Below are 25,457 nucleotides of genomic sequence, written 5' to 3'. Positions count from 1 at the left end.
ATGCTAATAATGACCATGAATAAGGACACTCACTTTGTGTGAACACAATATAGCTTGATTTGGATCCCAGCTTTGGATTCCATTGTGCCCTGGTTGCCATCTAGAGATAAAGGGAAGAACAAGTCTTAATAAAAACATAAGCAAAAATTTGAACCATGATAATTCAGAGTTAGACCAGCCCATCGTTAGATCAGGTTACAGTGGTAACGGGTATAAAAGGTGAAGCCCACCTGCAGTCATACTCTCGCTCTCCTCGTCTGGCGGGAGGACCTCCGTGTGGCACAGGCGGCTGTGGCTGACATCCTGAACACCGAAGCTAAGCACAGGGTGTGTGAGCAGAAACTCTGACACGGCTGTGAAGCTGGCTCTGCCTTTTTCCTGGTCCTGCAACAACTCCATCACATACAACACCTAGAGGGACAACACAAACCAGGGTCAATTACTCATTATACTAATATCCAACAGGATTACAGTTGAAAGATCATAGTGACACAGCAGAACATAAAGTTATTCTGACCTTTCTCTGTACGTCACTGAGGATGAGGCATTCTGCAGACAGGTCCAGACTGGCCTTCAGACAGGGCAGGACTGAGGAGTTGAACGGGTCTGGAGAGAACCTAGAGCACATGTACATAGGCTCTTGTTAAAACGTGTCCAGTAACAGACAACTTGCAAGCATAAAAGCATAGCGAAACCCACAGGTAAAACAGTCAGACCTGATGGTCTGCAGGCAGGTCCATGACACTGTGCACCACATCTTCAACTCCTGGTTCTGATCAGCTCCAGTAATCAGAAAGCGCCAGAATGGAACACTAGAAAGGCAAAAGGGGAAGAACATGTATTAATCTCTCATGGGCGCTTAAGAGAAAATGACTGATTGCATTGGGTAATGCTGAAAAAGATGGCACCTACACGTGTCTACCTAACCCTGTGGAACTCAAAATGAACATGTATTTATTACCGATTTTAAAATGTAGTCTGATTAAAAAAAATAAAAAATACAACCCCCCCCCACCCAAAACAAAGTCTCATACCCTAAATCCTCCCAACGCCTGTTAATATAAAGAGTAAAGCAGCAGTAGGGAACAGTAGTTACTTACTCTGGGTCCTGTTTCTTGTGGTTGTCACAGAACAGCAGGCAGGAAAGGGGGTTCCCGTTGTGGGGCTGCCACTCGTGTAGACATCTGTGGAAGAAGCCGGGGAGAGGACTTCACAAAGGAAAGTCAAAGTAACCATAGAGAAACAGATGGAAAGTAATGGCAAGAAACAGCTGGAATGTTCAATAATATAATTGAATAGTATAAAATTTAGTAAGTGAGTAAAAAGGTCTACCTTGGCTGGTCCTGTCCTTCAATGTAGATTTGCCAGAACTTTACATATCCATCATGACTGGCTGTGGCCAAGACTGTGCCATCCGGAGACAGGGCACCTTCACTGATGCGCTGGAGAAAAACAGAAAACCCCCATACTCAATTTCTACACTAAAAACCAGCCCGTAAATAAGTGCTTTCCATACTGGAAACAGACCATGTGATTACTAAAATATTTAAATGCCCTACATCTGTATGTCCTTTTATGGTTATAACTCCGTCCTTCAGGTCAGTGGCATCTACTGGCCAGGTGCCATTGTTGCTGCGGAGGATCTCCAGATCCCACACTTCAGCCTGGGGAGTAAAGACAGGACAATCAGGGAGGGAGTAAAGAAAATGGTACAAATGGAGGAGGCGGTGGCATTTGTAAATAGTCCGGTTATGTGTAAGCAGGGGATACAGTGCCTTCAGGAAGAACTTTTTTCAAATTTTGTTGCATTTCAAAGTGGGATTAAAATGGTTATAGTTTACATTTTTTGTCAATGATCTACACATAATACTCTGTCAAATTGGAAGAACATTTTGACCGTTTGTAAAACAAAATAAGACACTAATATAGCTCGATTAGATAAGTATTCAACCCCGAGTCAATACATGTTAGAATCACCTTTGGCAGCGATTACAGCTGCGCGTCTTTCTGAGTAAGACGAAGAGCTTTGCACACCTAGATTGGGCAACATTTGCCCATCATTCTTTTCAAAATTCTCCCTCAAAATTGGTTGTTGATCATTGCTAGACAATAATTTTCAGGTCTTGCCATAGATTTTCAAGCAGATTTAAGTCAAAACTGTAACTCGGCCAATCAGGAACATTCACCGTCTTCTAGATAAGCAACTTCAGTGTACATTTGGCCTTGAGTTTTAGGTTATTGTCCTGCTGAAAGGTGATTATCTCCCAAAGTCTGGTGGAAAGTAGACTGAACCAGGTTTTCGTCTAGGATTTTGCCAATGTGTAGCTCTATTCCGTTTTTTAACCTGAAAAACTCCCCAGGCCTTAACAATTCCAAGCACACCCGTAACATGATGCAGCAACCACTATATGCTTGAAAATACAGAGAGTAGTACTCCGTAATGTGTTGTATTGGATTTGCCCCAGACATAACGCTTTGTATTTAGGACAAAGTCAATTTCTATTCCACATTGTTTGCAGTACTTTAGTGCCTTGTTGCAAACAGGATGCATGTTTTAGAATATTTGCTATTCTGTACAGGCTTCCTTCTTTTCACTCTGTCATTTAGGTTAGTATTGTAGAATAACTGCACTGTTGCTTATCCATCTCCTATCACAGCCATTAAACTCTGCAACTGTTTTAAAGTCACCTTTGGCCTCATGATGAAATCCCTGAGAGGTTTCCTTCCTCTCTGGGCAGGAGAAGGACGCCTGTATCTTTATAGTGAAGGTATATTTACACACCATTCAAAGTGTAATTAATAACTTCACCATGCTCAAATGGACATTCCATTTTATTTCATTTTTTTACCCATGTAACAATAGGTGCCCTTCTTTGCGAGGCATTGGAAAACCTCCCTGGTCTTTGTGGTTGAATATGTGTTCGTAATTCACTGCTTGACTGAGGGACCTTACAGATAATTGGATGTGTGGGGTATAGAGATGAGACAGTCATTCAAAAATCATGTTAAACACTATTACTGCATGCAACTTATGTGACTTAACCACATTTTTACTGCTGAACTTATTTAGGCTTGCCATAACAAAAGGGCTGAATACTTATTGACTAAAGACATTTCAGCTTCTATATATTTTCTTATTAATGTGTAAAAAATAATAATCAAAAAACATAATTCCAATAACATTATGGGGTATTGTGTGTGTGCCAGTGACATTTCCATTTAATCCTTTTTAAATTCAGGTTGTAACAACAAAATGTGGAAAAAGTCAATGGGTGTGAATACTTTCTGAAGGCACTGTACATACTCTGTCTTCATGCAGTAGGGCCAGGGTCTGGCTGGCATCCTCAGGGTTCTCTTCATTGTCCTCTAGGATGAAGGGACACCAGATCAACCTCCTATTGGAGTTCAGAGGTGTATCCTCAGGCCTCCGGACGTGGACAATGACTTGATCGCTGGGAAGTATGTGGGTTAAGGTGCATAACACACAGATGTACACACGTCACACTATCCTATACAATGTGCTTTTAAAATGGTCAAAACCAGGTAAATGTATATTGTTACATGAAACAGTAGGAAAGAACCAAGGGAAGTGTTATTATTGAGTAGAATGAGGAGGATACAGGATCTTGCTGCTATGGCAGGTGAGCTGCCAGATGACCAGGTTACCGGCCTCGTCAACACATCCCAGCAGGGTGGAGTCCAGGTGTGCGAAGGCCAGGTCTGTGACTGCACCCGTGAAGCCCTTCAGCAGGGTGCGCTCTGCCGAGCCCAAGCTCAACACACGGATCATGGCCTGGTTGTTTGCTCCTGCACACAAGTACAAAACATGAGTTTGCCAACTTCTGTCACATTCAGAATCAATCCGGACCTTTTGGTTTTTACATGGATAGCTAAAGCAAAGTTGAATGCCAAGGGTCCAAGGCATAGTGCAGTACTTGGGAAAAACACAATATTGGTTCAGTGTATGTTTTACCACAGATTTCTATAACTTCCAGTCGTTTGTAATTCTGTCACCACTATACAGTTAAGTGATTTGATGACAGGCAGAGGGAGATCAAGATTCCAGCCAAAGAGATATAACACAGGGGTCTTGGCAGTCACACAGCCAAAAGCAAATACATTTCTTATCCACTGTTAATCAAACAAATAGACCTTCTTTGAATCTTTGCAACACCACCATGCATTTCTGGCTGCAAAATGCCAAGAGCAGGTTTCTAAAGTGCAATTTTTGGGGCTGACTGAAAGCAAAAAAAACAAAAACAAACAAAAAAAAGGTGTTTGTGATTTCCAAGGAATACAAATCTGAACTGGTACATAAGGTCAGAGTAAGAAATGTGTATTTCCAGAACATGAAATAAAGAAAATCCAATGAAAGGGGTACAAAATGGTCAGATCAATACTGACATCAAGGAAATTCTAAACAAATTGAGACGTGATCTCTTTAAAGGACACAAGAATAATCATTATTCCATTCTCACTACGCGCCACTCAAAATGCTTAGAACAAATAAAAAGGGAATCGTTCACAAGTACATTTGCACCTGACAGTCTTGGTAATGTGTGTTTTCGGCAGGAACGGCATTTAAAATTATTTTACTATTTGAATAATATAATTAATTTGAAGTGCAAGTATTAAGTATTCAGATCCCTTGACTTTTCCCACGTTACGTTACAGCCTTATTCTAAAATGGATTAAATAAAAGTAATTGATTTACACCTCAACACAATCCATTCTTGAAGCTCTATGGGCAATTCCTTTGACCTCATGGCTTGGTCTTTGCTCTGACATTCACTGTCAACTGTGGGACCTTATATAGACAGGTGTGCCCCTTTCCAAATCATGTCCAATCAATTAAATTTACCACAGGTGGACTCCCAGTTGTAGAAACATCTCAAGGATGATCAATGGAAACAGGACACACCTGAGCTCAATTTCAAGTCTCATCGCAAAGGGTCGGAATACTTATGTAAATAAGGTATTCCTGTTTTTTAATTTTTATACATTTGAAAAAATATCTAAAAACCTGTTTTTGCTCTGTCACTATAGACTATTGTGTGTAGATTGATGTTTTTTAAATTTAAAAAATCTATTTTAGAATAAGGTTGTAACGTAACAAAATGTGGAAAAAGTCAAGTTGTCTGAAACCTTTCCGAAAGCACTGTATTTGGATTTCTGGACAAATTTTATACATAGAAATTGACATATCATTAACCAATCACAGCCCTCCTTTAGGATTGCACATTCAGTAAATCACCAGCAGAGGGAGTTCCCTTTGAATCCCTTTTCCCATACACTGTTGGTGGTGCCCATAAAAGGTATCATAACTTCAGAATTAGCAGAGAGCCCACTGGAAATCTGATGTACTTGTAGCGTATACTGTTCCAAACAAAGTCAAAATGAACAAAATCAAAAAGGGTAGTTCTGAGAAAATCATAAATAAGTTGAATCAATGGTGTGTGAACAATTTTATTTCAGAATCTAGACATTCTCAATGTTAGAGCACACCTAGGAGTATAACGACACCAAGATGTCTGTATCATGTACAGTTCACAGGCAGCATGTATAGGTCTAAAAAAAAGTCCAAAAATTGCCAGTTTCATCATGATCTTCGCAAAAATGGTTTGTGATACAAATGTGAAAAGTATGTTCAACATTCCTATATAAGAATTGGCAGAACAATCAGAGATGACAAATATTTTCTGCTCCCGCTGGAATTTCCCCCATTGTTAAAATGAAAGGCCACATAGATCTTTAGTTTAAAGACCCTCGCTGCCTTTAGTCTGAAATGTTGAGTTTGATCTGAAACCATTCCTGTGATTTTGCTATCCATTTGAAATAAAACTGTATATGCTTATTATGAAGGCAATATGTGATATTGCCATTATTGTAAATTAAAAAAGGACATTTACTGAAGTAAATGTGGTGTGCCAGCTAATCTTAATAGTGGTAGTGACGGGAGTAGTAATGGTAGTAAGGAAAGGAAGATACCTAGTCAGTTATACAACTGAAATGTGCATTTAACCCAACCCCTCTGAATCAGAGGTGAGGGGAGGCTGCCATAATCAACATCTTCAGCGCTCGGGGAACAGTGGGTTAACTGCCTTGCTCTGGGGCAGAAAGACAGATTTTACCTTGTCAGCACAGGGATTCGATCCAGCAACATTTTGGTTACTGGCCCAATGCTCTAACAACTAGGCTACCTGTGGTAATGACAGCCTTTGTTAGTTATAGTGACCTATTTTTGGGTGGTTTGTAGGTGTGGAGTTATTATAGTAGGCTAGAGTGCACTATATCATCATAAGCTCTCAAAATGTTTCAGTGGCAGTGATTTCAGTTTACAATGTTGAAGCCAACGAATGACGCAGCGGTCTAAAGCACTGCATGCATATATATGCATAATATATATACATTGTCGTAGCAGAATCAGAATTCTTTAGGTAACATTTATAAATATATATTTTATTTCATGCTTATGTGAGATACAGTGCCTTGCGAAAGTATTCGGCCCCCTTGAACTTTGCGACCTTTTGCCACATTTCAGGCTTCAAACATAAAGATATAAAACTGTATTTTTTTGTGAAGAATCAACAACAAGTGGGACACAATCATGAAGTGGAACGACATTGATTGGATATTTCAAACTTTTATAAATCAAAAACTGAAAAATTGGGCGTGCAAAATTATTCAGCCCCCTTAAGTTAATACTTTGTAGCGCCACCTTTTGCTGCGATTACAGCTGTAAGTCGCTTGGGGTATGTCTCTATCAGTTTTGCACATCGAGAGACTGACATTTTTTCCCATTCCTCCTTGCAAAACAGCTTGAGCTCAGTGAGGTTGGATGGAGAGCATTTGTGAACAGCAGTTTTCAGTTCTTTCCACAGATTCTCGATTGGATTCAGGTCTGGACTTTGACTTGGCCATTCTAACACCTGGATATGTTTATTTTTGAACCATTCCATTGTAGATTTTGCTTTATGTTTTGGATCATTGTCTTGTTGGAAGACAAATCTCCGTCCCAGTCTCAGGTCTTTTGCAGACTCCATCAGGTTTTCTTCCAGAATGGTCCTGTATTTGGCTCCATCCATCTTCCCATCAATTTTAACCTTCTTTCCCTGTCCCTGCTGAAGAAAAGCAGGCCCAAACCATGATGCTGCCACCACCATGTTTGACAGTGGGGATGGTGTGTTCAGCTGTGTTGCTTTTACGCCAAACATAACGTTTTGCATTGTTGCCAAAAAGTTCAATTTTGGTTTCATCTGACCAGAGCACCTTCTTCCACATGTTTGGTGTGTCTCCCAGGTGGCTTGTGGCAAACTTTAAACAACACTTTTATGGATATCTTTAAGAAATGGCTTTCTTCTTGCCACTCTTCCATAAAGGCCAGATTTGTGCAATACACGACTGATTGTTGTCCTATGGACAGAGTCTCCCACCTCAGCTGTAGATCTCTGCAGTTCATCCAGAGTGATCATGGGCCTCTTGGCTGCATCTCTGATCAGTCTTCTCCTTGTATGAGCTGAAAGTTTAGAGGGACGACCAGGTCTTGGTAGATTTGCAGTGGTCTGATACTCCTTCCATTTCAATATTATCGCTTGCACAGTGCTCCTTGGGATGTTTAAAGCTTGGGAAATCTTTTTGTATCCAAATCCGGCTTTAAACTTCTTCACAACAGTATCTCGGACCTGCCTGGTGTGTTCCTTGTTCTTCATGATGCTCTCTGCGCTTTTAACGGACCTCTGAGACTATCACAGTGCAGGTGCATTTATACGGAGACTTGATTACACACAGGTGGATTGTATTTATCATCATTAGTCATTTAGGTCAACATTGGATCATTCAGAGATCCTCACTGAACTTCTGGAGAGAGTTTGCTGCACTGAAAGTAAAGGGGCTGAATAATTTTGCACGCCCAATTTTTCAGTTTTTGACTTGTTAAAAAAGTTAACATCCAATAAATGTCGTTCCACTTCATGATTGTGTCCCACTTGTTGTTGATTCTTCACAAAAAAAATACAGTTTTATATCTTTATGTTTGAAGCCTGAAATGTGGAAAAAGGTCGCAAAGTTCAAGGGGGCCGAATACTTTCGCAAGGCACTGTATTTGTCATTAGAATGTCTTTTTGATAATACTGTTGGCTGTTTGCAGTTCTGTTCTCTTTCAGGGTTCAGTTACTTGGGCCACAGAAAGGGGAGAGGTCAAGCTTGTCTTCATATGTAAACATATCTTTTAAACCATGTGAAGGGATGATTGAGGGGGAACAAATTATCTCTTGGCTCTACAATGTCTGTGTGCCAGTCACTGTCTCTCTGTGATCTTGTCCAGGAGGGGGTGTATTTGATATGCCATTGGGTGAGGCAATGGTGGGTCCTGAGAGGTACCAAGAGCGAGATAAGAACATAGTTTAGGAGACAAAGCTGAACGATAATTTATAGCCAATGCTGTCTGGCTATGTGTGCTTTTGCTATAAAGGATCTCAGTTGCAATGTGTAAGCACTCTCAGAGAATTAATTTATTAGACACTGAATTGATCTGAGAGTCACAGGGTTGTGATGGAGTTCATAATAATTAAAGATGGACTTATACCTTGACTTTGTTGTCCTTAAGCCGTTTTGCCATAACTTTGGAAGTATGCTTGGGGTCACTGTCCATTTGGAAGACCCATTTGCGACCAAGATTTAACTGATGTCTTGAGATGTTGTTCCAATATTTCCATGACCATTGTTATGTTTGGAAGAAAAAGGGAGATGCTTGCAAGCCGAAGAACACCATCTCAACCGTGAAGCACAGGGGTGGCAGCATCATGTTCTGGGGGTGCTTGCTGTAGGAGGGACTGGTGCACATCAGAAAATAGATGGCATTGTGAGGGAGGAAAATTATGTGGAAATATTGAACAACATCTCAAGACATCAGTTAAGTCTTGGTCGCAAATGGGTCTTCCAAATGGATAATGACCCCAAGCATACTTCCAAAGTTATGGCAAAACGGCTTAAGGACAACAAAGTCAAGGTATTGGAGTGGCCATCCCAAAGCCCCGACCTCAATCCTATAGAAAATTTGTGGGAAGAAAAGAAAAAATATGTGCGAGCAAGGAGGCCTACAAACCTGACTAAGTTACAGCAGCTCTGTCAGGAGGAATGGGCCAAAATTCACCCAACGTATTGTGGGAAGCTTGAGGAAGGCTACCCGAAACGTTTGACCCAAGTTAAACAATTTAAAGGCAATGCTACCAAACACTAATTGAGTGTATGTAAACTTCTGACCCACTGGGAATGTTATGAAATAAATAAAAGCTGAAATAAACCAATCATTCTCTGTACTATTATTAAGACATTTCACATTCTTAAAATAAAGTGGTGATCATAACTGACCTAAGACAGGGAACATTTACTAGGATTAAATGTCAGGAATTGCGAAAAACTGAGTTTAAATGCATTTGGCTTAGGTGTATTTAAACTTCCGACTTCAACTGTATTTGTGTATATAGCCGTAATGATCTGATCATACCAAGCAACAAGGGATGGTAATGCATGGTTCCACACCAGAGGAGGCTGGTGAGGGGAGGATGGCTAATAATAATGAATGAAATGGAGTAAATGGAATGCTATCAAACATGGAAACCAGGTGTTTGATGAGTTTGAGACCATTCCATATTTTACTATTCCTTTCCTCCACATTTAAAACTTCCACCATCCACCACTGTTCCAAACTCACCTCGGATGGCATATGCCAGGTATGCGTTAGAGACCGCAATGAGGTTGCCGTAGTAATACTTGTGCTCCCAGTCGTACTTGGCGACAGGCTGGATTTTTACCTGCATGGAACAGGAAAGAGTCAAAATTAAAGGACCCATATACTTACAACAGAGCAACACTGAGTCAAGAACATTGTATATTGTGTTAACATGAGGACAGATATTCAAACAATGGTAGTAAGCGCAAAACAGTGCTCGGTAATAAATTGCTTAGCTATCTAGACTTGAGACAACCACCCTTGCCTAAAAAAATTGTCTTTACATTGTTTGTCTGAGAACGTTGGTGTAATCACGCCGTGACCTTTTTCATGTCCTCAAGGACAGTTGAGGGCCCAGTGCAGCCGTTTTGATCTCAATGTTAAATCATTACTCGGTAACATCTAAGAAATGTAGTGTAATCGTTACACATCATTTTTTACAATTTTCCAATGGTAAAAAAGCAACAAAAATAGTTTAACAAAGAAAATGTATCAAGCAAGAATTTTGCTAGGACTGTATGGGAGTGGTCTAAGTGCATTAACCCACAGTTAGGAATGTGGTGCGGGGTATACAACCTGAAAACTAACTTTTAATGGCAGAGCGGTTTGGAACAATTAACAGTGTAAAAGTATTTGGTTTTAAATATACTTAAGTATCAAAAGTAAAAGTATTAAATATTTAAAATTCCTTAAATTAAATGGCACCATTTTCTTGTTTTCTTTATTGATGTATAGCCAGAGGCACACTCCAACCCTCACGACATAATTTACAAACAAAGCATTCGTGTTTAGTGAATTGGACCATTTTCCTGCCCTGCTAAGCATTCAAAATATAACAAGTACATTTTGGTGTCAGGGAAAATGTATGGAGTAAAAAGTAGATTATTTTCTATAGGAAGGTAGTGAAGTAAAACAATATATAAATAGTAAAGTAAAAGTACAGATCGCACCCAAAAACTACTTAAGTAGTACTTTAAAGTATTTTTACACCACTGTCGAACAGTATCTATGCCGCTCGGTCATGTTGTCAAAAAGGCAGCATGATGCATTTTTCCGAAACACACATCTCTTTTCCATAAAATATATGCTTGATAATTCTAACTAGTTTTCATTGAGAAGACAGATAAAGGGCAAGAGCACTTTCCTCGTGTCATACTGTTGCAAGACTGTGAGGAACCTCTGGCTGGAATGGATCTTGTTAGCTACCCACTCATGCTGCATATAGTCAAGTTTAAGCAGACTTGAAAAATGCCACAAGGCATACAGACATATTGAAAGCATTCAATGATTTACTGTTCGCCAAAGTCCCTATACAGCTACAGTACTTTACAAAAAAAGATACCGGTTGCTTGCGTGCATATCGGGATCGGCCATGAAAAGCCAACTGGCATTTACTCCTGAGGTGCTGACCTGTTGCACCCTCGCCAACCACTGTGATTATTATTATTTGACCCTGCTGGTCATCTATGAACATTTGAACATTTTGGCCATGTTCTATTATAATCTCCACCCAGCACAGCCAGAAGAGGACTGGCCACCCCTCATAGCATGGTTCCGCTAGGTTTCTTCCTAGGCTCCAGCCTTTCTAGGGAGTTTTTCCTAGCCACTGTGCTTCTACACCTGCATTGCTTGCTGTTTGGGGTTTTAAGCTGGGTTTTTGTACAGCACTTTGTGACATCAGCTGATGTAAGAAGGATTTTATAAATACATTTGACACACTAGCTGCCGCATTTTCCAGATTTTTCTGAATAAATAAAATAATAAAATCAGTACTTGTCCCTCCCCCGCTTTCTTTTTTTGGCGTGGTTAGGACTGTGGAGGACATATGACTGACTATATGCAGAGGGAATGATTTATGAAAAAAAATAGAGATTTTTTTTAAACATATGCCACTGAGACCAGCATTTCTCTAGTGTTCCATTGGTTTTCAAATCAACTTTCTTTAGTTGTCTAGCAGCCAAAGGCATAATCCTAGTCATATTTGCAACCCATGCTAGTTGTTGAATCTTTAGATATCCCCTCCTTCTAAAATTCGAATGACTATTTCCATCTTTGTCATATGATGCCACTTGCATGTGCAGTGCGCTTTTTACAAGTTTTTTCCCACTAATCGCATTTGTTACCTTTGGGTGTACAACCATGTTCAAATCACTGCACTAATCAAATGTTTCCTGCAAATGAACGCAAAAAAAAAAGAAAACCCAGTAAAATGAAACATATCTTTTGAACGGTTTGGGGTAGAAACTCGGTTTTTAATAATAATAATTAATAATAATTGTGTAACCATGAAATTAACAAAGCTGTATTCAGTGTGTATATATATGGCACTCAGGATGCACACATATTTTAAAAGAGTTATTGACTTCGGAAAAAGTGGCCAGCTGGAAATTAGTATAACTGGCTATTTGGCCAACGGCCGGCGTTTAGTGAAAACACAGGAAAAAAAAATCCATAAATTGGTTGTTCTCTTCCAGGAAATAACACTTTTACACTGTTCGTTATATCAACTATTGTACAAATATGATGCAAAACACTAGAAAACAAAATTGACTGCACTGGGCCTTTAATACTCAAAGTCTTACCTTGTTGCTGCCACGGGCCTTGCTGTCAATGCTTGAGTCTCGACTGGCCACAATTTCAACATTGTTAGATGTGATGGGAATGCAAGTGGAGCCATCATCCCCAGAGAGGCAGCTGGTGAAGAAACCAAATACAATGTTAACAAACTGGACACTTGATCTCCTAAAGAGATCTAGATTGAACATGGGTTTCAACATTCAATCAACCCAAATGTTTCACACAATACTGAAATGTGCATTTCTGTACCTGAGAAATCTCTGTTAAGGCAGAGATAAATACTGTACAACAGAATAAAGAAGAGGTAACTTTATTACTTACATGATCTGACACTCTTGGGTGTTCATGTTCTCTGAATTAGGGCCTGTGGATTCAGCCATGGTTGACCTGTCACCTGCTCCTATAAGGTCTGCTCCCAGAAGTCCATTCAATTCACCATTGAAAGATGTTTTGCTTTGGTTCTCACTTGGAGAAGCATCTACGGAAACAAAAACCAGATGGAAGACAGAGTGGACTACCTGATCTAATTAGCTGCGAGTCTCCAAACACCTGTGTGTAAACTTTAGACTGATACCACAAACGTGCTGTCACTGAAAAATAATGTCAGCTGCAACTATGTTAAATCTGGTTAAAACAGTAAATTGGTATTTTGCATTTGTGAAATTATTTTGTGATATGAAAGTAAAGGGATTTATGTTTCTAGAACAGTGCTGCAATTGAGAATCGATTCACGTTTAGATGGAGTATTTGGCTGTTTTGGCTTCCAAAGCCAATTTGTCTTTAAACTGAACATGTAAAGTCCTTGGACGATAAGGAGCCATGTTAGGCAGGGTGTTAGGGGACAAAGTGAAACAGTGGTTCTCGAGTTATACTTTGTATTACATGTTAGAGAGAAGCTTCTCAGGAACACAGAACACTATTTCACGAGAATAGGATTTACCATTATTTTCAAGTTATCGTAAAAGATTGGGGACAGGCAAATGTTAATCCCTAGTCAGTAATGTCACTAAGTGGCCTGTCAGGATTCTTAAATTCAACACATCATCCAATATCGCATGATAGTAAATAAAAGCAAAAATATATATTTAATCGTTTATTATGCAATTTAGGCCGTATGGAATACATAATTTCAGTCATTTAGACCAATAAATTTAAGGTAGGTGGTCACATTAACAATTTATGAAATCATCATACCTCTTTTTATACTACTTTATGCAAATTCGATACAAACATCCCTACACAAGCACCCCCACCAACACACTAAACACCTCAGCATTCTCAAACAGCACCCCCACCTCTCACTAAATTTGACCTGTAGCAGAGTGCTACTAGTCCAATAACATAAATGGTAAGCCTACACCCAAATAACATTGTCATGTTATTTTTCATGATGATGAGTTACTCTGGTGATGTGTGATAAACTGCAGCAAATAATTCGTTAAAGCACAGAAGAGAATGAGCCGCCTGCTAGCCAGCTGCACAGAAAGATAGATGGTACACATTTTCAATTCACTGATATTTAGCCTATGGTTTTATCGATTGTAGGGCTGTAGCCACTGAATTCTGGTAGTTTTCACTTGAAATAATAAAACCGTCACAAAATTTGCCGCCGACACAATACAGCCAATGCAGCGCTGCCTCTCGCCCAGCTCGACGCCTCAGCAAACTGCGTCAGGCACTCCCACACAGCTAGAAATCTAGCACTCATCATGGAAATGGAGGTGGCGAAAGGTGAATTTGGACCAATCCACACATCAAAACATAGCTACAAGGCTCTACTTTGTAACCTGCTGTTTTTTTTCCTTAGTGTCTGTCTCTAGCTAGGTTTCCATCCAATTGGGCAAGATGTGACTATTGAAAAACTGCATTAAAACATTTTCCCACACAATTGCCTTGTTGCAGATAAAAGGTTGTGAGTGATGACGTGGTAGACATAAAAATACATTTTGCAGTTAAATCCCCCCTCCCAAAAAATAGAAGTTAAATGGGTTTCCATCACATTTTCAACTCTGGTTCTCAAACATTTGCGTTATATAGCGACTGTGACCACTAGTATTGCGTATAGCTTACATGGAGACAATAATTATGAACAAAAGCGCGAAAACATTTTTATTTGTCAAACGGCAGCCAAGCATCGATTATCAGGTCATCAGAATAAGACCCTCGCGATATTTATTGGAAAGGAGCATCAAGCTCATCACCTTGCACTTGCGCAACAAGTTCAAACATAACTTATTCCATCTGTAGCCTAATAAACTGCCTGCTCTCCCGACGAGTCGAAGTGGGAGGACGACACATCATCTCGTGACTCCCAAGTTTAATTCGATATGGTTATGATATCAATATTTGCGCATAAAAGCGTTAACACAGACAATCCTCGCATTATTCATTTTACCGACAAGATCCCACCTTGACTAGCGTATTTTGTTTTGTTGACAGTTGGAAAGTTAACCTTACATTTTTTTCCCCCAATCAGGCCCGTCATGACAATATCTGACAATTATCGGATTTTTTTTAACCTTATATTTCAGTCAAAAGACGCCCGATAACAGTGAAACACCCTCATTATTAGCAACACAACCTCACATCGATCTTACTCTGATAGGTTGAGGAAAACCCATTGCAAAGAGCAAATATGAACAAACCGATTCTACCGGTTTCACAAAAAGGGCTGTCCCACATATTTGAACGTTCTAACGTGACTAAACCGTCCGCATTACGTGCGCGAGTATTGTAATATACATTTACACACGTTATTCAATAATTTCATCCAAACTGCTCGCCAGCGTCGACATAACCGGGCACCATGATGCTCTGCAAGTCCCGCGTCTCCCATGGTTTTTACAAGCATATTAACCCACGACGGTGTATGAAAGATGAAATTGGTCCACACTCTTATCCAGTTGGTGGCAGTAATGCACCTTAAAATTAGTTGGCAACTACCATATGAACTCCACAGAAGGATGAACAAGGAGAGATGAATCCAAATCTAATAACTATATAGGTTTCCCATTTTATCTGTGGATCAATTGTCAGAGTAGAAAGCAAATGATTTTGTGACTGAAAATGGGTAAAAAATAAAATAAAAAAAAGGGACCATATGCATTTCAGGTAAAATAACCCAATTTTTATTTGTTGTGTGTTTCAACCTGTGCTCAAATTAAAATAGTTGGTTTTGAACACGCCTGGTGGGGATAGACAAAAATCAACTAGTTCCGTCACCAACAAAAAAATCTTGGTCGACCAAGAGTCATTGGTTCTTTCGACCAATCGATTGTTGGATATTTAAAAAAAAAAATTCTATACGTTTTTCCATGCGTTTGAATAAAATCAACTACATGTATCTTGTCTGATACTTTAAGCGCACTGTTTGATTTAATAATTAAGACAGACAAATGACTCAAGGAGCCTAATGGCCACGCTGTATTAAAACAAATGACAGTAAGTGGCTGTGTTACTGGCACATGTCGTCTCTCCTCCCTGCTGCAGCGACCAGGGACCATAGCACAGCAAGTGTTGATCGCACTGTCCATTCTGAAGCTGCAACATAATTACAGCCATTTAGATTGTTTCTCTGACATCAAAATCCCCAATTTGTTTAAGAAAAACCTTCCCTATTCCCTCAACCCTTGCTCTTTTACGTGACACATGTATGCATCACATACACTTGACCAATAGGGCCGGACCTATAGCCTATCATAATTATAAGAAGAAATGTATTATTAAAAAAAACTCTGAACAAGTGACAGCAAAATAAGTGCAGAGGACGTGAAAAACTTGAAAACAGGGAATGTTTACTGGTTGCGCAGAAGGGAAATGGATAGTTAGATGTGCGGAAGACACGGCTTGGTTGTGGAAACTACTGGAGATCAAGAAAAAGGAGGGTATAGGTGCAAGCGCTGCGCGAATATTAGGCCTGTGTGTGAAAAACAGGTGCTTAAGATTTTTTTTTCTGGCCAATTGGAAGTGTAAACTCTAAGTCTACCAGAGAGTCTGTTCTAACGAAATATATGTACTGTATATGAAGCCTTTATTACAGCAAAGACTAAAAACAGTTGCATGCATTCGTGAATTGTGGTTAATTTGTTTAATTATTCAAAGCTCCCTTTAATTAATTTAAAACTAAAATGCTTGTTTACATTTCAACGCGCAAATGACCCATATGCTGTGTCATGACATGAACAAATTATTGATACAGTAGACATACACACATACACACATACAGTGCCTTGCGAAGGAGTATTCGGCCCCCTTGAACTTTGCGACCTTTTGCCACATTTCAGGCTTCAAACAAAAACTTTTGTAAAGACTCAACAACAAGTGGGACACAATCATGAAGTGGAACGACATTTATTGGATATTTCAAACTTTTTTTAACAAATCAAAAACTGAAAATTGGGCGTGCAAAATTATTCAGCCCCCTTAAGTTAATACTTTGTAGCGCCACCTTTTGCTGCGATTACAGCTGTAAGTCGCTTGGGGTATGTCTATCAGTTTTGCACATCGAGAGACTGAAATTTTTTCCCATTCCTCCTTGCAAAACAGCTCGAGCTCAGTGAGGTTGGATGGAGAGCATTTGTGAACAGCAGTTTTCAGTTCTTTTTTGTTTGTTTTCAGTTCTTTCCACAGATTCTCGATTGGATTCAGGTCTGGACTTTGACTTGGCCATTCTAACACACTATTTTTGAGCCATTCCATTGTAGATTTTGCTTTATGTTTTGGATCATTGTCTTGTTGGAAGACAAATCTCCGTCCCAGTCTCAGGTCTTTTGCAGACTCCATCAGGTTTTCTTCCAGAATGGTCCTGTATTTTGCTCCATGCATCTTCCCATCAATTTTAACCATCTTCCCTGTCCCTGCTGAAGAAAAGCAGGCCCAAACCATGATGCTGCCACCACCATGTTTGACAGTGGGGATGGTGTGTTCAGGGTGATGAGCTGTGTTGCTTTTACACCAAACATAACGTTTTGCATTGTTGCCAAAAAGTTCAATTTTGGTTTCATCTGACCAGAGCACCTTCTTCCACATGTTTGGTGTGTCTCCCCGGTGGCTTGTGGCAAACTTTAAACAACACTTTTATGGATATCTTTAAGAAATGGCTTTCTTCTTGCCACTCTTCCATAAAGGCCAGATTTGTGCAATATACGAATGATTGTTGTCCTATGGACAGAGTCTCCCACCTCAGCTGTAGATCTCTGCAGTTCATCCAGAGTGATCATGGGCCTCTTGGCTGCATCTCTGATCAGTCTTCTCCTTGTATGAGCTGAAAGTTTAGAGGGACGGCCAGGTCTTGGGAGATTTGCAGTGGTCTGATACTCCTTCCATTTCAATATTATCGCTTGCACAGTGCTCCTTGGGATGTTTAAAGCTTGGGAAATCTTTTTGTATCCAAATCCGGCTTTAAACTTCTTCACAACAGTATCTCGGACCTGCCTGGTGTGTTCCTTGTTCTTCATGATGCTCTCTGCGCTTTTAACGGACCTCTGAGACTATCACAGTGCAGGTGCATTTATACGGAGACTTGATTAAACACAGGTGGATTGTATTTATCATCATTAGTCATTTAGGTCAACATTGGATCATTCAGAGATCCTCACTGAACTTCTGGAGAGAGTTTGCTGCACTGAAAGTAAAGGGGCTGAATAATTTTGCACGCCCAATTTTTCAGTTTTTGATTTGTTAAAAAAGTTTGAAATATCCAATAAATGTCGTTCCACTTCATGATTGTGTCCCACTTGTTGTTGATTCTTCACAAAAAAATACAGTTTTATATCTTTATGTTTGAAGCCTGAAATGTGGCAAAAGGTTGCAAAGTTCAAGGGGGCCGAATACTTTCGCAAGGCACTGTACATACATACATACATACATATGTATACACATACATACATACATATATACATACATACATACACATATATATGTATGTGTGTGTGTAAGTAACAAGGCCAATACACCACGGCTAACGGCTAATGGCTGTTCTTTAGCAAATCAAATCAAATTTTATTTGTCACATACACATGGTTAGCAGATGTTAATGCGAGTGTAGCGAAATGCTTGTGCTTCTAGTTCCGACAATGCAGTAATAACAAGTAATCTAACTAACAATTCCAAAACTACTGTCTTGTACACAGTGTAAGGGGATAAAGAATATGTACATAAGGATATATGAATGAGTGATGGTACAGAGCAGCATAGGCAAGATACAGTAGATGGTATCGAGTACAGTATGTACAAATGAGATGAGTATGTAAACAAAGTGGCATAGTTTAAAGTGGCTAGTGATACATGTATTACATAAGGATACAGTCGATGATATAGAGTACAGTATATACGTATGCATATGAGATGAATAATGTAGGGTAAGTAACATTATATAAGGTAGCATTGTTTAAAGTGCTAGTGATATATTTACATCATTTCCCATCAATTCCCATTATTAAAGTGGCTGGAGTTGAGTCAGTGTCAGTGTGTTGGCAGCAGCCACTCAGTGTTAGTGGTGGCTGTTTAACAGTCTGATGGCCTTGAGATAGAAGCTGTTTTTCAGTCTCTTGGTCCCAGCTTTGATGCACCTGTACTGACCTCGCCTTCTGGATGATAGCGGGGTGAACAGGCAGTGGCTCGGGTGGTTGATGTCCTTGATGATCTTTATGGCCTTCCTGTGACATCGGGTGGTGTAGGTGTCCTGGAGGGCAGGTAGTTTGCCCCCGGTGATGCGTTGTGCAGACCTCACTACCCTCTGGAGAGCCTTACGGTTGAGGGCGGTGCAGTTGCCATACCAGGCGGTGATACAGCCCGCCAGGATGCTCTCGATTGTGCATCTGTAGAAGTTTGTGAGTGCTTTTGGTGACAAGCTGAATTTCTTCAGCCTCCTGAGGTTGAAGAGGCGCTGCTGCGCCTTCTTCACGATGCTGTCTGTGTGAGTGGACCAATTCAGTTTGTCTGTGATGTGTATGCCGAGGAACTTAAAACTTGCTACCCTCTCCACTACTGTTCCATCGATGTGGATAGGGGGGTGTTCCCTCTGCTGTTTCCTGAAGTCCACAATCATCTCCTTAGTTTTGTTGACGTTGAGTGTGAGGTTATTTTCCTGACACCACACTCCGAGGGCCCTCACCTCCTCCCTGTAGGCCGTCTCGTCGTTGTTGGTAATCAAGCCTACCACTGTTGTGTCGTCCGCAAACTTGATGATTGAGTTGGAGGCGTGCGTGGCCACGCAGTCGTGGGTGAACAGGGAGTACAGGAGAGGGCTCAGAACGCACCCTTGTGGGGCCCCAGTGTTGAGGATCAGCGGGGAGGAGATATTGTTGCCTACCCTCACCACCTGGGGGCGGCCCGTCAGGAAGTCCAGTACCCAGTTGCACAGGGCAGGGTCGAGACCCAGGGTCTCGAGCTTGATGACGAGCTTGGAGGGTACTATGGTGTTGAATGCCGAGCTGTAGTCGATGAACAGCATTCTCACATAGGTATTCCTCTTGTCCAGATGGGTTAGGGCAGTGTGCAGTGTGGTTGAGATTGCATCGTCTGTGGACCTATTTGGGCGGTAAGCAAATTGGAGTGGGTCTAGGGTGTCAGGTAGGGTGGAGGTGATATGGTCCTTGACTAGTCTCTCAAAGCACTTCATGATGACGGATGTGAGTGCTACGGGGCGGTAGTCGTTTAGCTCAGTTACCTTAGCTTTCTTGGGAACAGGAACAATGGTGGCCCTCTTGAAGCATGTGGGAACAGCAGACTGGTATAGGGATTGATTGAATATGTCCGTAAACACACCGGCCAGCTGGTCTGCGCATGCTCTGAGGGCGCGGCTGGGGATGCCGTCTGGGCCTGGAGCCTTGCAGCCTAGCACAACGCAACGCGGAGCGCCTGGATACAGCCCTTAGCCGTGGTATATTGGTCATATACAACAAACCCGAGGTGCCATATTGCTATTATAAAATGGTTACCAACAGTAAAAATATATGTTTTGTCATACCTGTGGTATAGGGTCTGATATACCAAGGCTGTCAGCCAAGCCAATCAGCATTCAGGGCTCGAACCACCCAGTTTATGAATTGATATATAGGCCTAAGTAGGTTATGGCATTAAGACCAAACCGGACGCGCTCTTAGGACTACAGATCAATGGTGCTTAAACAAGGCTACTACTATACGAAGCCTACCAATGATAATGAAATTGCTTAATATAATGATAATATAACAATAAGGTGGTCAAGAAAAAGGAGGGTATATAGGAGCGAGAGCTGCATGCATACTATGCGACAAACAGGTGCTGTTGATTATAATATTATTTTTCTACCCGTTTAGAACAGTGTAAACACTAAATGCATTAAGTAATACCAGAGTCTGTTCTAAAGAAATTAAAAATTGGAAAGCATTTACTACAGCATAGCAAAGATTAAAAACAGATGAATTTGTGAAAAATGATTTATCCAACATTATGCAGTTGTGTGAGGCTTGGTGCTCACGGAATCAGTACGCTATTAAACAAACACTCAAACAGGCAGCAGGATCTGTCTTATTTCTGTAGATATTCAGTGCCAGTCAAAAATGTACAACTACTCATTCAAGGGTTATTTTAAAAATGTTCTACATTGTAGAATAGTGAAAAAATCTAAACTATGAAATAAAAAGGTATAGGCAAAAAAAAGTGTTAAACAATATTTACATTTTAGATTCTTCAAATAGCCACCCTTTGCCTTGACAGCTTTGCACACTTTGCATTCCTTCAACCTGCTTCATGAGGTAGTCACCTGGAATGCATTTCAATTAGGTGTGCCTTGTTAAAAGTTAATCTGTGGAATATCTTTCCTTCTTAATGAGTTTGAGCTAATCAGTTGTGTTGTGACAAAGTAGGGGTGGTAAAATACCAAGTCCACGTCATGGCAAGACCAGCTCAAATAAGCAGAGTAACGACAGTCCATCATTACTTCTAGTCATGGTCAGTCAATCCAGAACATTAAGAACTGTGAAAGTTTCTTCAATTGCAGTTGCAAAAATCAAGCGCTATGATGAAACTGGCGCTCATGAGGACTGCCACAGGAAAGGAAGACCCAGAGTAACCTCTGCTGCAGAGGATCATTTCATTGGAGTTACCAGCCTCAAAAAATTGCGGCCCAAATAAATGCTTCACAAAGTTGAAGTAACAGAAATCAAAATATCAACTGTTCAGAGGAGACTGCATGAAATCAGGCATTCATGGTCGAATTGCTGCAAAAAAAACTACTAAAGAACACCAATAATAAGAAGAGACTTGCTTGGACCAAGAAAAACAAGCAATGGACATTGGATCGGTGGAAATTTGTTCTTTGGTTCCAACCGCCTTATCTTTGTGAGACGCAGAGTAGGTGAACGGATAATCTCCACATGTGTGGTTCCCACCGTGAAGCAAAGAGGTGGTGAGATGGTGCTTTGCTGGTGACACTGTCTGTGATTTATTTAGAATTCAAGGCACACTTAACCAGCATCGCTACTACAGCATTCTGCAGCGATATGCTATCCTATCTGGTTTGGGCTTAGTGGGACTAACATTTGTTTTTCAAAAGGACAATGACCCAACACACCTCCAGGCTGTGCAAGGGCTATTTGATCAAGGAGGAGAGTGATGGAGAAAATGTACTGTTTCTGTAAATTGGTTATTGAGTTGGACAAAACTGTTGACATTGGGCTATTCATTAAAATGTATTGTCAAAAGGAAGCAATAGCATCATTTAAAACTTACATTTCAGGAATATAAATTGAATAGAAATCCATTTTCCAATGGATTTCTACTTAATAACCTCTAGTGACTCCCCATCCCGCATGAGGGAGCGTAATCATCGACTGACGCTAATTAGCATAACGCAACGGACATAAATATTCCTAGAAAATATTCCTATTCATGAAAATCACAAGTGAAAATATATTGAGACACAGATTAGCCTTTTGTTAATCACCCTGTCATCTCAGATTTTCAAAATATGCTTTACAGCCAAAGCTAGACAAGCATTTGTGTAAGTTTATCGATAGCCTAGCATAGCATTTTGTCCAGCTAGCAGCAGGTAACTTGGTCACGGAAATCAGAAAAGCAATCAAATTAAATCGTTTACCTTTGATGAGCTTCGGATGTTTTCACTCACGAGACTCCCAGTTAGATAGCCAATGTTCCTTTTTCCAAAAAGGTTATTTTTGTAGGCGAAATAGCTCCGTTTGTTCTTCAAGTTTGGCTGAGAAATCGCCCGGAAATTGCAGTCACAAAAACGCCTAAAATCTTCCAAATTAGCTCCATAATATTGACAGAAACATGGCAAACGTTGTTTATAATCAATCCTCAAGGTGTTTTTCAAATATCTATTCGATAATATATCCACCGGGACAATTGGTTTTTCAGTAGGACAGATTGGAATAATGGCTACCTCTGTATTTTACGCGAGAATCACTCTGGGAGCCATCAGGTGACCAGTTGCGCAATGTAGCCGCTTACGGGTGTTCAACATAAATGCGTAAAACTACGTCACAATGCTGTAGACACCTTGGGGAATACGGAGAAAAAGTAATCTGGTTGATAGCCCATTCACTGCTCAATAGGGACGCATTGGAACGCAGCGCTTTCAAAACATGAGGCACTTCCGGATTGGATTTTTCTCAGGCTTTCGCCTGCAATATCAGTTTTGTTATACTCACAGACAATATTTTTACAGTTTTGAAAACTTTAGAGTGTTTTCAATCCTAAGCTGTCAATTATATGCATATTCTAGAATCTTGTCCTGACAAAATAGCCTGTTTACTACGGGAACATTATTTTTCCAAAAATGAAAATACTGCACCCTAGTCACAAAAGGTTTTAACCAGGGGGGAAAATTGCCAAATTATCCCAAAACGTGCTATGATTTATTTATTTTTATGATATACAAGAAATCACCTAAAAGGGTTTCACCTACCCACCTTCAGTCAGTTTTTGGGCAACCTGCTGCCTAGTTATTTAGCTAGCTAGCTACTCATTTGTATTAAATAAAACCAATGTGTTGGGTAGCCGTTGAGCACTTTAAAATTGTAACGTTAGCCAACTTACCTAACTAGTGCCGTCTATAGCTAACTTGCCACGTAAATGTACTGCTAGTTTGATAACCTTGCAAACTACCAAGAAAGCAAGCAAACATCTAACCTGTAGCTAGTCTAGTAATGTTAGTTAGCTAGCCAACATCAATTAATTAATGTTTTACTAGCTAACATTAATTAGCTGACTTTAACTTGCATGACAGGGATGGCGCATTCTGCTGAAGTTAGGCTTTGATCAGACCGACAGTCATTGCATCAATACTGCATAATAAATTCTGCAGTGACACTTTATTCATCATGTAATCCAACATTTGTACTGGATATGTGCGCATTCCTTTTTGCTACTATTTGTCAAGTCTACACATACAATGATGCATATGTTGGATTTATCCAACGTATGCAGCACACAGAACGTTGGGTAATGAATGTAATTGTGTTCCTCTGAGCAGAATAACAGCTCAGGTTACATCCATAACCCAATGTTACATCCATAACCCTAGAGGTTGTTCAGACAAAAGAGTGGGATAACACCATTTAAATTGGTCCAGATGAGTCCCTGGGACATCACTGTATCCACCACAGAATGCAACAGAATATAATTACCCAACAAGGTAACAGAATTTCAACTGTGGTATACAACCGTACACACAAGCGAGCTGAAAGCCATAACTTACATGATTCTTAATTGGCGTGCAACAGCACCAAGAGTGGAAGGCCTCTGTATAGAATAGCCATTTAATGGATGGTTGAAAAGTATGTACGTACAAGGTTGACAGTACGCTCACTTCTGGGTTGAGAGAGCATGCCATGTCCAAAACCACAGACCCCAGTGATGGTGTGGACATAACATTGAGTCTCCAGTACCTCAAGAAAGTCATGGGTGTTGCCCAACTTGCAGCAGCACAGAGAGTCCAGGGAGGCCCCACTGAACAAGACCCATGAAGTGGCTATACCCGTGAACAACTGTGCTACCACGCTATCTGGAATTGGTCTACCTGCTATAGAGTATGATTTTGACACGGCATTGATAATCCAATGTGCCAGTCTCTGCTCCCCCCATAACACACAAAAAGCTGTTCTGTTTGACAAACAGTTATTGCAACTATAGCAACTCATAACTCTCCTGTGAGCAGTGGGGAGGCAGGTAAAATGATTAACCCTCTAGACCACATGTCAAACTCATTCCACGGAGGGCCGAGTGTCTGCAGGTTTCCGCTCCTGCCTTGTACTTGATTGATAAATGAAAGCCCCTAATTAGTAAGAAACTCCCCACAACTTGTTGCCTAGGACTTAATTGAAATGAAAAAAACAATCCTGCAGACACTATGCCCAACATGGAACGAGTGACACCTTGCTGCTATTAGTCCATAGAAACATGGGCTAATATCTCAAAGAAGTCACAAAGACATTTGTTGTGAAGTGTCTGTCCTATATCTGTGAGAAAAATCCTTACATTTGGCACTAAACTACTTCCATTCATTTGTTTTTTTACTTCTACCGGAATACCTTCAAATGAGTCTGAGGCTTGTGTTCGTCCTAGAGCAAAACAACCAACATGTACATACACATTCAGGAGAGACTCACCTTTCCATAGATGGGTCATAGTGTGTAGCCCAAACTGTTCTGACTCTACAGAGGGAAGTTAGCAGATCTGCAGTACCGACTTCAGACGTGTCCCGTGACGCTTGTGAGGGTCGTAGAGCAAAACTGAGAACACCATGGTGTTCGTGAGTCTCATAATATTTTGAAGGCCAAACCGTTTGGGTGCTACAGACGTTTGTGAGAGAAAAAAGTCTCATGGTCTGACAAACGCCGCTGTAGCCCCGCCACCGCAGATACGGAAGGGCAACGTCAGCGGATGCGGTGATTGAGATGCAGCCAAAGCAAAAAACATCCAGCTGAAACAGACGGATTTTGACAGGTATTTGTTTATTATGCTAATTAGAATTGTGGGAACCTATACGCACTCCAGGGTGATCTTCCTCAAGACCTGAGGGAACAAGTGAATTGCTGGAAAAGCATACAGCAGCCCCCTTGGCCATCTGTGCGATAGAGCATTGACCCCGAGTGGGCCTGCTGTACCCTTTACAAAAAAAAACACATAGGACAACGCAAAGCGA

At 40.6% G+C, this 25,457-nt stretch overlaps 1 protein-coding gene across 8 annotated transcripts in view; it reads right to left on the bottom strand.

Annotated features, from left to right (window-relative positions):
- Positions 1-25,457, bottom strand: part of LOC139371439 (enhancer of mRNA-decapping protein 4-like) — a 46,180-nt gene that overhangs the window by 19,459 nt on the left and 1,264 nt on the right. For 5 of the 8 annotated variants that reach the window (XM_071111909.1, XM_071111874.1, XM_071111858.1 and 2 more), the window contains exons 2-13: positions 12,629-12,785; positions 12,313-12,424; positions 9,713-9,812; positions 3,621-3,807; positions 3,305-3,452; positions 1,560-1,664; positions 1,333-1,442; positions 1,101-1,208; positions 717-812; positions 518-617; positions 231-411; positions 34-100 (exon numbers count right to left, since the gene is read on the bottom strand). In XM_071111909.1, coding sequence (XP_070968010.1) covers positions 34-100; positions 231-411; positions 518-617; positions 717-812; positions 1,101-1,208; positions 1,333-1,442; positions 1,560-1,664; positions 3,305-3,452; positions 3,621-3,807; positions 9,713-9,812; positions 12,313-12,424; positions 12,629-12,785 — 1,471 coding nt within the window. The remainder of the gene's footprint in view (positions 1-33; positions 101-230; positions 412-517; positions 618-716; positions 813-1,100; positions 1,209-1,332; positions 1,443-1,559; positions 1,665-3,304; positions 3,453-3,620; positions 3,808-9,712; positions 9,813-12,312; positions 12,425-12,628; positions 12,786-25,457) is intronic. The other 3 variants (XM_071111882.1, XM_071111891.1, XM_071111917.1) reach the window with 1 other exon arrangement.

Source organism: Oncorhynchus clarkii, chromosome 2, assembly GCF_045791955.1.
Source record: "Oncorhynchus clarkii lewisi isolate Uvic-CL-2024 chromosome 2, UVic_Ocla_1.0, whole genome shotgun sequence".
Taxonomy (NCBI): Eukaryota; Metazoa; Chordata; class Actinopteri; order Salmoniformes; family Salmonidae; genus Oncorhynchus; species Oncorhynchus clarkii.
Note: the sequence above shows the minus strand (reverse complement) of the source record. Positions and strands in the feature narration are given on the sequence as shown.